The sequence below is a fragment of the Felis catus genome, chromosome B1 (genome assembly GCF_018350175.1).
Source record: "Felis catus isolate Fca126 chromosome B1, F.catus_Fca126_mat1.0, whole genome shotgun sequence".
NCBI classification, from domain to species: Eukaryota; Metazoa; Chordata; class Mammalia; order Carnivora; family Felidae; genus Felis; species Felis catus.
In genome coordinates, this window is record NC_058371.1 from 15,715,929 (window position 1) to 15,730,772 (window position 14,844).

The 14,844-nt window shown below is 46.4% G+C and overlaps 1 protein-coding gene across 8 annotated transcripts in view; it reads right to left on the reverse strand.

Moving 5' to 3' along the window:
- Nucleotides 1–14,844, reverse strand: part of ACSL1 (acyl-CoA synthetase long chain family member 1) — a 79,093-nt gene that overhangs the window by 43,655 nt on the left and 20,594 nt on the right. For all 8 annotated transcript variants that reach the window (XM_023252322.2, XM_023252321.2, XM_019828257.3 and 5 more), the window contains exon 2: nucleotides 13,362–13,588. In XM_023252322.2, coding sequence (XP_023108090.1) covers nucleotides 13,362–13,556 — 195 coding nt within the window. In that variant the 5' untranslated portion in view covers nucleotides 13,557–13,588. The remainder of the gene's footprint in view (nucleotides 1–13,361; nucleotides 13,589–14,844) is intronic.

The following is a 14,844-nucleotide window of genomic DNA, read 5'->3' on the forward strand; positions in this document are numbered from 1 at the left end:
TCTTGGGGAAATCACGCTACGATATAAGAACTTCTTGGTACTAAGAGAAAGGACTGTTCATAGTAGGAGAGATCATTTCTAGCACGAGATTTGAAGAAAGTAGATAGGAAAGCCTTCATGAAGAAGGGGGCAAAGGACTAGGTCTCAGAGACTAGAGTGTGAGATGGAAAAACGGGACACATTGCAGCGGAAGAACCAACATGGAGGCCTTTATAGGTAATGATGGCCAGAGACATTTTGGTGGATTCTTTTTCTTCTTCTTCTTGTATTTTTTTTTTGTTTGTTTGTTTTTAGGATTTAATTGGTATCCTTCATACTCCTCCTGCAAGCTCTCCTCCCAACCAATTTATCATATATGTACTTCAAAAAGAGCAATAGTACAGAAGTATATTAAGGAAAAAAAAAAAAAGACTTGTCCCTATTACCAGTTTGATGAGTTCCTTCCAGACTTCTTCTATGGTCTACATTTATATAAAGTCTTTCATTATCTACTACGTATCAAATACGTGTTTGACACTTGCTCTAAGGCTACTAATAGCTTTCTGGAGTAAATATCATCCAATGATGTATTTTACAATTGTCACACAGTCTTCTCTACCTTGGCAGAAACTTTCTAACACCTGTAGCCATGATTCCAAACATAATTATTAATTATAACACACTACTTTATAAAGCAGTTATTCTTTGTGTGTATAATGGTGGGAAAATCTCCGCACTGTAGACTCATGATTATTACTCAATCTCTGCATCTGTTTGTTTTGCAAAACGGGGATACCGTGTGTCCACGTCCAGGGTTATTTTCCGCTAAACAAAACTGGCCTTATAAAACATGAATATGTAGAATACTACTCGGATATCCTATAATATGCCATAACTATAATACCAGTCCTTCTTAGACTGTATCTTTTCTCCAACAAATACTCAGATTAAAATTCAGAAGCAATTTTGTTGCTTTATATTAAGCATGGAAGCCTTTTCAATCCAGGAAGCCACCAAAAAGACCCAGGGCCTCACGGCTAAGGTAGGGAAAAAAGGCGCAAGGGACTGAGTGACAGAAAGCTAAGAAAAGAGGCATGCCTGGTGCAGAGGTGCAGATTGTCACAAATAACTGCCCCCTGGCCACTGGCCCAGCCCGCTCTGCTTATCAACTCATGGACAAGCAGCGTGGTAGCCCACAGGGAGGTCCTCATCACCTCAGCCTGGGACAGGGTCCCCTACACCTCTTATCATGACCCTCATTCATTCATGGTATCCCTCAGTGGTGTCTCTGCTAAAGCAATACTGCCCTCCCCATGCGTTCTGCTGAGGACCCTTATAGCTGTCAATGGGTCAGATGGGAATCAGGCGAATAAGACTCAGAGCTTTTTCTGAAGGAGCCCAAGTCTTATTCTTACCTCACTCGAGGGGCTCCAAAGAGCACCAGCTAAGCAAAGAGCGCAGAGGAAGTCAGAAAGAATAGCCAGGAGTAGCCTGGAGTCTTGGGAGCACGGGCTCACCCTCAAGGATGGTCTGGGGAACACCTTTGTAAGGCCTTTGTAAGGAAAGCAAACTAGCTAGCCCTGCGCCAGATGTACTGAATCAGAAACCCTGGGGGTGTGATCCAGCAGGCCGTGTTTTAGCAAGCTCTCCAGGGGATTCTGGTGCACGATATAGTGACAACCAGCAGCCTGGAGGCATTAGGATCCCAGCAGGGATGTGCTGAAGATCCGAGTAATGCTTCAGAAAGAAATCTACAAGAAACGTGCGCAGCCTGGAGAATGGGAGGGAGGGAAATCCACTCATTTGGACCTGAGTGAGGGCAGTGGCAAGTGGGCATGGGGAGAAGGGTGACCCCAGAAGCAGTACTGGCTAATGAATGGGATTTGGCAAGTACCTGGGTGTAGGAGCAGAGAAGGAGGTCTAAAGATAGCAGTTCCATTTTTTATCAGAAACAGAAGGCTGGGCATGGGGGCCAGGTTTGAGAAGAGAGTTAGCTGAGCTTTGGATATACGGAGACAATGTCCCTCTCAACACAGGTCAACTACCCAAGTCCTATTTTGAGAATCCACTGCTGTAGAGTATGATTTCACAACACACTCTGGTTAAATAATTCTTGAGTTAAGGTTAATCTTTTGGTGGTATATAATCTTCAGAACTTTGAGAAACATGGAGGTAAAACAGCCAAATCCAAGTTCAAGAAGTCAGTCATATCCCAAACATCCCAAATCATCTTAAGAAAGTAATCCGAAGACAAGATATTTATTATTATTCTAATTAGCCATTAGAATAATTAGCAGAAGTTTGAAGAGGAAGCAGTGAAAGAGTTCTATGCCAAAAAGGCACACCGATTCGGTGAGACTGGATAAAAGGTCACACTCACTGACTTGTAAGGTAAGTCTGTAATTTCAACAGAGGAGCCTGAAATGAAAGGGTGGGGGGGGGGGCAGGGAGGGCACTAAACAAGATCTATGCTTTGAAATGTGTCGCTCTGTGAAGTGAGCACACGTTCCCCTGAAGAATCATCATTTTTTTTTAAATTTTTTTTTCAACGTTTTTTATTTATTTTTGGGACAGAGAGAAACAGACCATGAACGGGGGAGGGGCAGAGAGAGAGGGAGACACAGAATCGGAAACAGGCTCCAGGCTCCGAGCCATCAGCCCAGAGCCTGACGCGGGGCTCGAACTCCCGGACCGCGAGATCGTGACCTGGCTGAAGTCGGACGCTTAACCGACTGCGCCACCCAGGCGCCCCAAGAATCATCATTTTTGATGTGCATACGTGTTACCATTCTTCTTGAACAAAAATGTTATTTGTAAACACTGGGTGTTAGCACCCTTACTTATGCCTACAAAGGGGAGGGATTGCACTGAGCACTGGGAAGCCCAGCTATAACCACCAAGCTCAAGATGTCTGTATGTGCTACAAATTCGAACCATTTCAAAAGAAGGGCATTTCATTACTGGGTCGTGCAAGTACATGTGGCTATTTCTAGGAACATCTACTTAAATGGAAAAAAAAGTACTTTAAACTTGGCCCTTCTGGACTTCTGGTATAAACCTACAGATTTGGGGGTATGGGGGTGGTTTCAATGGTGCTCAAGAAACGGAGAGCTAAACAGACAACCCCAATTAAATGTGCAGGAAATCAGTCAGTAAGATTGATTGTCAAGGAGGATTATGCTATACGCTTCTTTAGTGTGGTTTTATAGGTTTTCCAGCTAAAAAAAATAGAAGATGATGAATCAAACACACGATGGGCAAATCACTGCTCATGAGTATATTCTGCAACATCTACAGAAGCTAAGGTTCCTCTTGAGGTCAGTCTCCCCACGTGGGCTGAATTAGGAAATAAAGGTTCAAGTTCAATCCACTTAGGGTCGATAAGGGCAGGGCCACAGCGGACATCTGCATTATCAGTGGTCCCCGAGACCAGAACCCTTGCCAATACAGGGATCCCTTGCTTTCTGAAAGTTCATTTTATGGCACTTTTATGAAAGACCCAATGAGTACTTGTCTGTTTTCACTAACCAGAAGAAATCTGAGGAGGAGTTCTGCTTTTATGAAAGCTGTTACTGTACTAATGTAGGTGTTTTATAAAAGGGAAGTGGCTAACTTGAACTTTTGGAAAATGGCGGACGCTCTTGACGGATGCCATTTAGACCTACAGAAGCTTTCATGGGGGCGCTCTACTTTCGGATAACAGGGGAAGCCTGTATTTGACAAAAAGGACTCTTGATGGTGATGGTCATTTTGTACACTCTCATATCTAAAATGCAAAACAAAATGACACCCTTGAGGGTTTCTGCGGGATGGAAAGACCCAGGCCTTAGAAACTGTGGTGTCACTCACCTCAATCTGGGCCCTGACAGTCAAGTTCCTCCTTTGTTACTACTGTTTAGTCCCTCTAACGGGGAAGGGGCAGGAAGACGGAGGGAGACACGGGAGGGAAGGAGAACAGAACAGTGGTGTAACTTGAAAGGAGACTGTTGAAGACGCATGTGGATTTTAATGTTAAATCCGTCTCTGGGGGAAAGGCTCCAGATGGAATCATAGCCCTGGGTGGGGGGGCCACGGCAGGGTGGGGGGGGGGGGGAGACCTTTTATTTTTTTATTTTTTTATTTGCTGTTGCCAACATCCTCCATGTGAACTACTCTTCCCAGCACTGGCATTTTTACACGTTTTTTTTTTTTTTTAATTTTTTTTCCAATGTTTTTTTATTTATTTTTGGGACAGAGAGAGACAGAGCATGAACGGGGGAGGGGCAGAGAGAGAGGGAGACACAGAATCGGAAACAGGCTCCAGGCTCCGAGCCATCAGCCCAGAGCCTGACGCGGGGCTCGAACTCACGGACCGCAAGATCGTGACCTGGCTGAAGTCGGACGCTTAACCGACTGCGCCACCCAGGCGCCCCTACGTTTTTTCGTGCATCTTACCCTCTGCAGACCACACTGTCTGCTTCTTTCTACAAACAGGCACAAAACTGCTCTTCCATCCAGTGACCTCTTGGACTCTCTGCTGTATCAAACCAGGGCCTGTAAAGGCCAGCCAGTAAGTGGCCTTCCAAACCATGTTTCCCGAATGATAAGAGAACATCTAAAACACACCTAGATGCCCCATGATAGGCTACACCGTAAATGCCCCTGCGGAGCGAAGAACCCTCAGGCTCACCGTTGATGCTCACCCTTTAACTAGCTGACTTCCCCAGATCCTTTCCGCCCAGGGAGTAAAGAAAGGGCGGAACCATCACGTCAGTGCTGGGTTCTGTCATCTGAGTGCAGGAACGACGGAGGGTAAGTATTTCCTGAGCACCTGAGTGTAGCCAGCCAGCCACTCCACAGGTGAGCAAAGAGCCTGCGGGGGAGGCTTTCATGTGACATCTCAAATGTTGTCCAGAGACACGTACATCCGATACGGTGAGAAGTTTCTTTGTGGATCACAAGCAGGGTTCAAACTCGCCCCCACGCTGTTAGTCTCCATCTTGGAGGAGCCGGGCCCGGATCATAGATGGCAGCCTGGGTTTCTTCGGTTCTTCAACACTTTCCTCTAAAGCCCTAGAACACCTTCCACCTCACCCCTAGTTCACTCTCCTGTTTCCTACTTCCTGAGCACCTCCCCACTGCCTTCCCAAGGGGAGGAGTTGCTTAGGTTGGGGGGTGGGGTGGAGGCTGACAAGCACATTTCAAGCTCATCACCAGGGGAAATCAGCCAACCACAGAAGGGAAAATGGCACCCTCCCACCTCTGCGAGAGGGAAGAAAGTCTGGAGTCACAAAATCCAAACCCCCACAAACACACATTGTTCCAGCAAAACAAAACTGCCTATAACATCTCTACATGCCTGCCATTTGGAATATGCGAAACATTCTGCCCCACTTCTGACTTCTCAAGGGAACCGGTGTCTGTTTCTCATCCATGGTTGGCCTTCTAAGACATGAATGCGAAGCAGGGATTTTTTGTCGAGAGGCTCAGAAGGGTTACATTTGCCATTTTTCACCTGGCACCCGTTGACCCTGCTTGGGGGAGGCTATTTTTAAACTTAAATAAATATTCCAGCACACGCGTCTGTCGTTTATGAACATGTGTATGTTCCCTGCTTAATGAAGCCTGTGAGAGGCAGCATCATTTGTACAAAATCAAATTGTGCTCTCAGACCTGCTTTACCATATTCCTGTTCGGTGAACTGAAGCTTTTACTGCCAGCTTTACATGGAATCCAGAAACAAAAAAATTTTCCCCCTAAAACAATCACCTTTCTTTCTTTGAATTCCTCAAGGCAGCTACTTAATACTTCTGCGGCCTAGTCTTGGCACGAAGATCAGAAACCTGCCTTCAGTTCTCTGCAATGCCCGTCTTTCACTCTGCAGCCCACTCACGCCACCCACCGCTGCCCCATGACCATGACCAGCAGTGACACTTCTACCGCCTCATTCCAATCACTGGTCACTTCTAATTAGCAGACAAGCCTCAAAACACAGAGAACCTCAGTTAAGTTTTCTGCAGCGTGAGCGAAGACAAAGTAACCAACGAGGTTTGTTATACTTAGTCATGAAGAAGCCTGTTTCGTTTTGGAAGAGGTGCTAGTTACCTAAAGGCATGAAAATGCTGACATTCATACACTCCCAGAATATTAGGTCTAAACAAAGACGCCCCTCCAGATACATTCTCTGCATCCACCCCCACGGCCCCAACTGCTAGGGCCGCTGGCTGAAAATGCCCTCGGATGCCATAGCCCTTTAGAAAAATGCATTTGAAAACTCTCTGAGCACCACAGCAGGCAAGCTACTAGGGGTAAGATTAGAAAGGCGGGGTGCCCAGGTGGCTCAGTCAGTTGGGCGTCCAGCTTCGGCTCAGGTCATGATCTTGTGGTTTGTGCGTTCGAGCCCTGCATCAGGCTCTGTGCTGAAGGCTCACAGCCTGGAGCCTGGTTCAGATTCTGTGTTTCCTCTTTCTGTCCCTCCCCACTCATGCTCCGTCTCTATCTCTCTCTCCCTCAAAAACAAATTCAAAAAAATTTAAAAATCTTAAAAAAGATTAGAAAGGCAAATCTTTGCAGACATCTTTGACCACATGCACAATTATTTTCCAATCAGACCAGGGAAGAACAGGCAGTGGGGAACAAGGACTGGAAACCTGCAATTACAAATGGCAAGTAAACGAAAGCTAATGCCTAAAAACAGGATTTGCACAAGCATTACCGGCAGGGAGGAAGCCAGAGCATCAAACCAGGAGATTCTTCCAAAGTCCTGCACGTGCTTCTGCTCCACCACTCCGAGTCTTGCCGGAGATGGGAATTCTGTTTTTATTAATGTTTGTATTTACAAGTGACTGCAGAAACGACTAGACCGCTCCTAATATTTCTCCTTTCCTCGTCACGCTCACCTGCTACCTCCCACTGGGTTCAAATTCGGGAGTCTAACGCCCCCTCTTACAGATGCTTTGCCACTTGTTCCACAGACCGTGGGGCCGGTGTTAGTTCCACCATCTGACTGCACCTGCCCTTCCCAGACAACTTCCCTTCCTGCTCTGCCCTCCCAGCTCCCACTCAGACTCTCCCTACATCGCTGCCTCACTGTGGAGTTTGGTCCTACCCCACTGGACAACAGCACCCCCACCCGGAACCAGCCCCAGCCATTCAAGTCCAGGGTATCGCCATGCTTTGCCCTTTGTTTTTTTGTTTGTTTGTTTGTTTGTTTGTTTTTTGGTTTTTTTGTTTTTTCCCCAGCCTTACTGAGGTGTAACTGACAAAAGTGTGAGATACCTAAAGTGCACGATGTGATTTGATGTATGCTTCCATGAGTCAACTTCTTTTTGGCATTGCCACTTTTGGCTTTGCCAATGTCATTAACCCAGAGGTAGACACTTTGTCTCTGCAAGTCCTATGTGAGGAAACCATGACATTTATTGAGCAATGTTTCCACAGGCCAGATACGTTCCATTTAGTTTAATTTTTTCAGGGTTCTGATCAGAGAATGAACCAGAATTTTGGCTTTATGGCATGAGAACAAGTTGTCCTGTTAGTTTAAGGACAACCCTCACCCTCTGCCAGGGACAGAAGGAGACCTCAAGAGGACCGCTGGCCAGCCTACAAGCTGCATGAGGACAGCAGCCTCTTCTTCCAGGTATTGGGCGCATATCACATGGCAGATGACCAAGTGCTTGCTGAAGGGAGGCCATCAGATAATTACTCTGTGAAGCGTGGAGGGTTGAATCCAGAGTGTCACCTATAGCACAGGCTTAAAATGCTAAGGCAAGGGGTGCCTGGGTGGTTCAGTCGGTTAAGTGTCCGACTCTTGATTTCAGCTCAGGTCAGGATCTCACAGTTGTCGGATCAAGCCCTGCGTTGGGCTCCATGCTCAGTGTGGAGTTTGCTTGGAATTCTCTCTCTCCCGCTCTCTGCCCCACCCCTGTTCGTGCGCACACATGTGAGCTCTCAAAATAAACTTAAAAAAAAAAAAAGAATAAAATCTTAAGGCAAGTTGCTAATCATAAATATCCCAACATGTGGATGTATCAATCTCAAGCTTTTACGGCAAAAGGCCCGCCAGCCAGCATGTGCCTGAATGTCATGAGATCATTTGGTGTGGAAGTCATCCAACTTGGGAGCCAAGATGAGTGATCCCCAAAGAGCCGATCCTGCGTATTGAAAGATATGAACCCACACTAGAACCAAGGTCCAGTAGCCAACAAGTTTAAACAGTGAATCCGTTATGGACTGACTTGTTTGGTTACCCGAGGTAAGTCTGAAACTAAGCTCTGATATTCTGAAAATGAAGTCTTAAGAAAGCTATGGAGTTAGAGATATAGAAAAGTTTTTTATGTTCTGCAGTCTACTCCCTTCTCTAATATTCAAAGACAAGGCAAATAGCTTGGGTTTTCATTTAAGTACATTATAAATCCTTCCGTCTTAATTTGGCAAGTGAGCCATTTCAATGCTTCTGACATCTCTCACCAAATCTAGGAATTCCCATACTCTTTCCACTTCCTCCTTCAGCAATTTCCTGGATTCTCATTGACGCTTTGGAATGGTTTGTTGCCTCAATCCGTTAAACTCCGGTAGGTGGACCTACGACCGACCGGCACCAAGTTTTGCTCTGACCCCATCTACATTCGACCTGGGGCACGGGCAGAGGATGCGGGGAGGCAGAAGCTCACCAGAAACCTGGTTTTGCCACTGCCGCCCTGGCTGTGACAACACTATGCTCCCGGCCCCGGCCTCGCACCCACACCACCCCGCTTTCTGCTCCCACACCCATCTCGTGTGTGGAACCTCAGCCCCCGTTCTTACGTCACCAGCCCCGCTTCTTCCTTCCATCTGCATTACCTTCAGATGGTTTTGCCTCCAATACCCATTTTCGGAAGAGCCTGCTCCTGGGTTCAAAGGTCTAACCACTGACTCTTCAAATTAATCTAGACAGACCCCAACTTTATTATCCTCCCCCACCCCCTGTAAAGCCCTATTACAATACCTGACTTTCAACCACTGTAATGAAGGCAGTATAACAAAGCTCTAGATAGTTCACTACCTATGTAATACAATTTCGCCTCTTGGGACTCAGCTGTTTTCCTGTGTATAAAACGTGAGGGTTAAAAGAGGAGGCCTTCATAGAAGAAGAAAACTAACACTTACTGGACACTCGGTATGGGCCAAGTGGACCCTCTGCAAGTATCTAGGCAGTCCTCTTAACCGTGAGGGAGGGAAGGATCTATCACTTCTGTTCTCCAGATAAGGAATGTGAAGGTCAGAAAAGTCAGGGGAACTTGTCCAAAGCGGTCTTCCTGGACCGCTTCCTGGTCCCCTCGCAGGGGAGCGAGGTCCAGCCTCTGCCAAATCTGCTCGCTTCTCTGGTCCCTTCTGGCTGCATCACGCTCTCCTATGTCCCTAAGCTGCGACCACCACGGTCTGGGCCCCTGACTAGCCCCGAAGGGTTTCCAGTCACTGCGGTTAAGGTCATCTTCACCCGGGGGACACGGGCATCTCAATCTCGGCCAACAGACAGAGACCAGCTGAAACCTGGACACGTGTGAATCACCTGTGAAAGTGAGTAAAGGCTGCACGGACACAGAGACGCTCGCTTCCCCCCACAGCTTGGAGTTACCGAGCAGAAGCAAAAGAATTCCGTGGAAGATGGAACTCCTCCCTGACACGCAGGGAAAGGCAGGCCTTCGGGTCACACTGCTGACACACGGTGTCAGCTGCCACCACAAACGCACGGGCTCGGCCCTCAACATAGGGTCCGGATCACACCGTGTGTGAAATTGAAGAGACACTTGTTGGACTCAGTTCCGAACTTCAGCTTCTCTGTCCCGTTCTGCAGCTTATGTCCTCATTGCTTTTCTTACACGGGGCACAGCACGGTGCTAACGTCCTCTTTATCACCCTTTTGATTTATTTATTTACTTACTTACTTACTTTTATTTAAAAAAAATTTTTTTTCAACGTTTTTTATTTATTTTTGGGACAGAGAGAGAGCATGAGCGGGGGAGGGGCAGAGAGAGAGGGAGACACAGAATCGGAAACAGGCTCCAGGCTCCGAGCCGTCAGCCCAGAGCCCGACGCGGGGCTGGAACTCACGGACCGCGAGATCGTGACCTGAGCTGAAGTCGGACGCTTAACCGACTGCGCCACCCAGGCACCCCACTTTTATTTATTTTAGTTCATCCAATTTCTTTAACAGGAAGGTAAATACTACCATAGCAAAATATTTTTTTCTTCACAAAGTAGCTTAGAGAACTATAAATGGGATGTTACTTTCATTTTTATTCATTTGTTTTTCTTGTCAAAAGGCTGACAATTTAATTGTTCCCACTTTTATGCAGTTCCCCAAGACAATAAATGACTATTTTCCTTCACAGAGGACACCCTCTACATGTCCACAAAATCAGAATCTGTTTCTCCGGTGTCACCCCGACTTCTAGAAGGAAATGTTAGAAGCTGTAACTTCTCAAGAACCTCCGGGCCACAGCTTTAAGAAGGTGCAGCTTGGAATCAGCCAGTGTGGGTGGTATCAGATGTGGCAGAACCAAAGAGTGCAGACTCCTCATTTTAACACCCATGGAAGGTTTATGGGAAGAGGGGGGTGGAAATCTGGAGCGAAACGGGGGCAGGGCGGGAGACCAGGGTGTGGACTGGCAAATGGCACTTGTTTTCAAAGGAACAAAGGAACAAAACAACAGTATTTTATTCTGACGATCAGTTCCTACATCGGTGTCAGATACACAGGCTCCTGATGAATACTTAATGAAATGAATTAAGTGCTTCTTTCTGCCACAGAACTCCTTATGACCACGCTACCTACAGGAAAGCACCTGTCGTTATGGAGCTTCAGAACTCAAAGCTTGTCTTTATTTCAGTATTTTAAGTTCTCTTTTTAGAAATGCAAAGCAGGGGAGCCTGGGTGGCTCAGTCGGTTACGCGTCCGACTTTGGCTCGGGTCATGATCTCGTGGTTTGTGGGTTCGAGCCCCGCGTCGGGCTGTGTGCTGACGGCTAGGAGCCTGGAGCCTGCTTCGGATTCTGTGTCCCCCTCTCTCTCTCTCTCTGCCCCACCCCCACTCACTTGCTCTCTATCTCTCAAAACAATAAATAAAATCTTAAAAAAAAAGAAATGCGAAACACATTTTGTATCTACTCCCAAGACTGACAAATTCTGAAAATCAGAGCTGAATCCAGTTCTGTAAGCAAAGAGAAAAATCAGGGAGACTCTACCAGGTAGTGGAATTATAGATTTTAATTTTCTTTCCGCTTATCAGTAGTTTTCCACCGTTCTACAGAGGACATGAATGCTTATTTTAATAAGTCTCAGGATGACTTTATGCTAAGCTGGAACTTAAAAAGCACACTGTAAGTGCCTCCACAATTTCTCATACAATTAGAATTAGGCATTTACAGTTACTGCTAAATTATAAATATCTTAAATCTGCACTTGCCAAGTACTCTTTTCATAGCGATGGCGATGCCACCCTGAGGCACCAGGTCCTCCGCCAGAAGAGAAGGAATGTCAAAAACCCCACACTCATGTGTTAGAAAAATTAAATTCTACTCCTTCTTGGCTTGTTATTAGCTGAAGTGAAATTTTGTTTTTTTAATTTTTAAATTTTTTTTTTCAATGTTTATTTATTTTTGGGACAGAGAGAGACAGAGCATGAACGGGGGAGGGGCAGAGAGAGAGGGAGACACAGAATGGGAAACAGGCTCCAGGCTCTGAGCCATCAGCCCAGAGCCTGACGCGGGGCTCGAACTCACGGACCGCGAGATGGTGACCTGGCTGAAGTCGGACGCTTAACCGACTGCGCCACCCAGGCGCCCCTGTTTTTTTAATTTTTAATGTTTATTTATTTCTGAGAGAGACAGAGGGTGAGCAGGGGAGGGGCAGAGAGAGAGAGGGAGATAGAATCCAAGGCAGACTCCAGGCTCCGAGCTGTCAGCACAGAGCCCGACGCGGGGCTCGAACCCACGGACCACGAGATCATGACCTGAGCTGAAGTCAGACGCCTAACCGACTGAGCCACCCAGGCGCCACTAGCTGAAGTGAAATATTAAGTCACATTTACCTTCTAAACAAGGTATGAAAACACCTTTTCTTGGCAATAATTCGGCCATTTTATCTTTACATTTTGGTCTGAATTAGACTGATGTATCTTCCACAGATTATAAAAATTTCAAGTTAATGAATCCGAGAAAATTGTCTAAAAAAACTAAAACCCTGTAAGTAATAAAATGGTCCTTATCAGGCAGGCCAAGGCTTCGTGTGGAACGGTACCCTCTCCTCCTCATGGCCATCAGCCTGGGGACCAGGGCAGGAAGGGGAAGAAGAGACATTCTTTATGTACATTTGGAGTTATGAATACTGAAAATTGATTCTGACTTAGGTAGGGAAAAGCAAGAAACCACAACACAGAGAGTAGGTGGAGAGTCAGGGCACCAGTGAGAACTTGGCTGCTTCATCTTTTCAACCCCTCACATTTTATACGAAAGAGATTCAAAAGGGAGGAAAGCAGAGCAGAAACATCAAGAAAGAATCTCTCTGGGGCACCCGGGTGGCTCAGTCGGTTAAGCGTCCAACTCCTGATTTTGGTTCAGGTCGTGATCTCACGGTCTGTGGGTTCAAGCCCTGTATCGGGCTCTGTGCTGACAGTGCAGAGCCTGCTTGGGATTCTTTCTCTCTCTCCCTCTCTTTCTGCCCCTCCCCTGCTCGTAGGTACTCTCTGTCTCTCTCTCTCTCTCTCTCTCTCTCTCTCAATAAATAAATAAACATTTTTTTGAAAATTAAAAAAAAAAAAGAAAAAACTCTTTCTGAAAGGGTCCCTTGCTTTCCCTGTCCATCCCACCCACTATGCCCTAACCAGGGAATGCACACTCTGGTTTCATTTTCATGAGGACAAGAGCATGGCCTGTAGTTTGGCCATGGTATATACAACCACAGTCCTCAACAATTCAACCTTGGATCCCTCCTGAATGCCCTTGCTTGATCATGTCCTAACTGAGATTCTGTGGCCATGTTATTCTGGCAAGTTCCTAGCCTCGCCTCATTCTAGGTGAAATCTCAGAGTCCCTTTCAACAGCTGGGGGATGTGTTCTAAGTATCAGGTATACCGCAGATGAAATCCTTCTTTCTGGAACATTTGTTTGACATCTCTCTTCTCTGCTGGAACATCAGCCCTGCGAGAGCAGGGACTCTGGGCCCATTCTTTCTGGAATCCTCCGGGCCCCCACCCTCCATTTATTAACATAGACAAACGTCAGTCTGTTGAACACAGTTTAGCTTACAAAGTGGCCTTGCAAATATCTGATGGTGACGGAAACTGGTCAGTGTCGCATTCAATGGGAAATCTGGGGAAATGCAGAGAAAACCCACATGGCAGGCCGGCAGGCCCCTCCACTTACCGCCACCTCCACAGACTGCAAGGACAGGTCGCACGGTGGCTTCAGGGCTTTGGGTCTCGTGGCGTACCAGAAGGTGGTGAGGGCTGCAAAAGCTCCAAAGCCCATGAGCGTGTTGGTCGGAAGAGTGCGAACGTACTGTCGTAAGTCAACCAGCTCTGGCATTCGAAAATACCGGAACAACTCGTGGGCTTGCATTGTCCTGTGTCACTGGCTCCCTCAGCTGAATTCTGTCAGGAGAGAAAAGATGTCATGTTCATTCCAGCAAGGCAGGACTTGTCTCCAGAATTCCCGACGGCCAACCATCCCACTTGATGCCTGGCTGACCAATCGAGGCATTAAACCCACAGGCCTGATGGTCCAGCTCTCTTCCTGGCTGCCGAATTTCATTTTTCTAAGAACACGTCAGAAATTCATTTGACTTCCATCGTTTTGTGCAAAGTGTCCATTCCCCACATTAAAAAGACTTCACTCACAAAGAATTCTCGCCATAACACGCTCAAGTGGCGTAAGTTACCAGTTTCTTCCCTGATAGTGTGCCTCTGTTCTCTCCCACCTAATCAAACACACTCAAGTCTCGTTATCAGGGCTAATGAGGAGAAAAGGGGAAGAGGCACAAGTAAGCCCAAACCACCCAGCAGCCGTCTGCTCCCCCTTCTTCCGAAAGATTTCCCATCAGCTCTGGATCGGTCCAACGGACCAACCTACGTGTCGGTATGTCTCTCGCTTTCCCCATGCTCTCTGTACCATACAAGCAGCAATACAAATGCAGAGGAAACTGCAGTTCTCTATTCTGCTAAAATAATTTTTTATATTCCTCAAGATATTATAACCAAAATATAATAATAATAATAAATGGATGTACATAAATTCTAAACCATCTACCACGTAACTAGAGAGAGACTGAAGCACAGTATTTGAGAAGTATAGAATAATATTTAAGATCCCAGATTCTAGAGCCAAATTCTGTCTTCCCAGCTTATTAGTTGTATGATTTGGAATTACTTAACTTCTCTGTGCCTCAGTTTCCCTAACCAAAAATGGAGATTGAAAATAGACCTATCTCACGGGGATTTTATAATGGTTACATGATTTACAGAGAGCTTGGAATGGCATGGGGCCCCAGAACCTACTCGATAAATGCTAAGTACTATCATTATTTCATCTACCAACATCCTGTGATTAGTCCTTTATGCAGAACCGTAAGGTACAGAGTTAATAAAACAACAACAACAACAACAACAACAACAACAACAAAGCAGTCAGAACACAGGGGTGCCCGGGTGGCTCAATCGGTTAAGTGACTGACTCTTGATTTCGGCTCAGACCATGATCTCGTGACCAGGGGATCGAGTCCCTGTCAGGCTCCATGCTCACTGTGGAGTCTGCTTGGGGTTGATTCTCTCTCTCCCTCTCTCTCTCTGCTCCTCCCTCACACATTCTGTGTCTCTCAAAACAAATAAATAACTAAAAAAAAAAAAAAAAA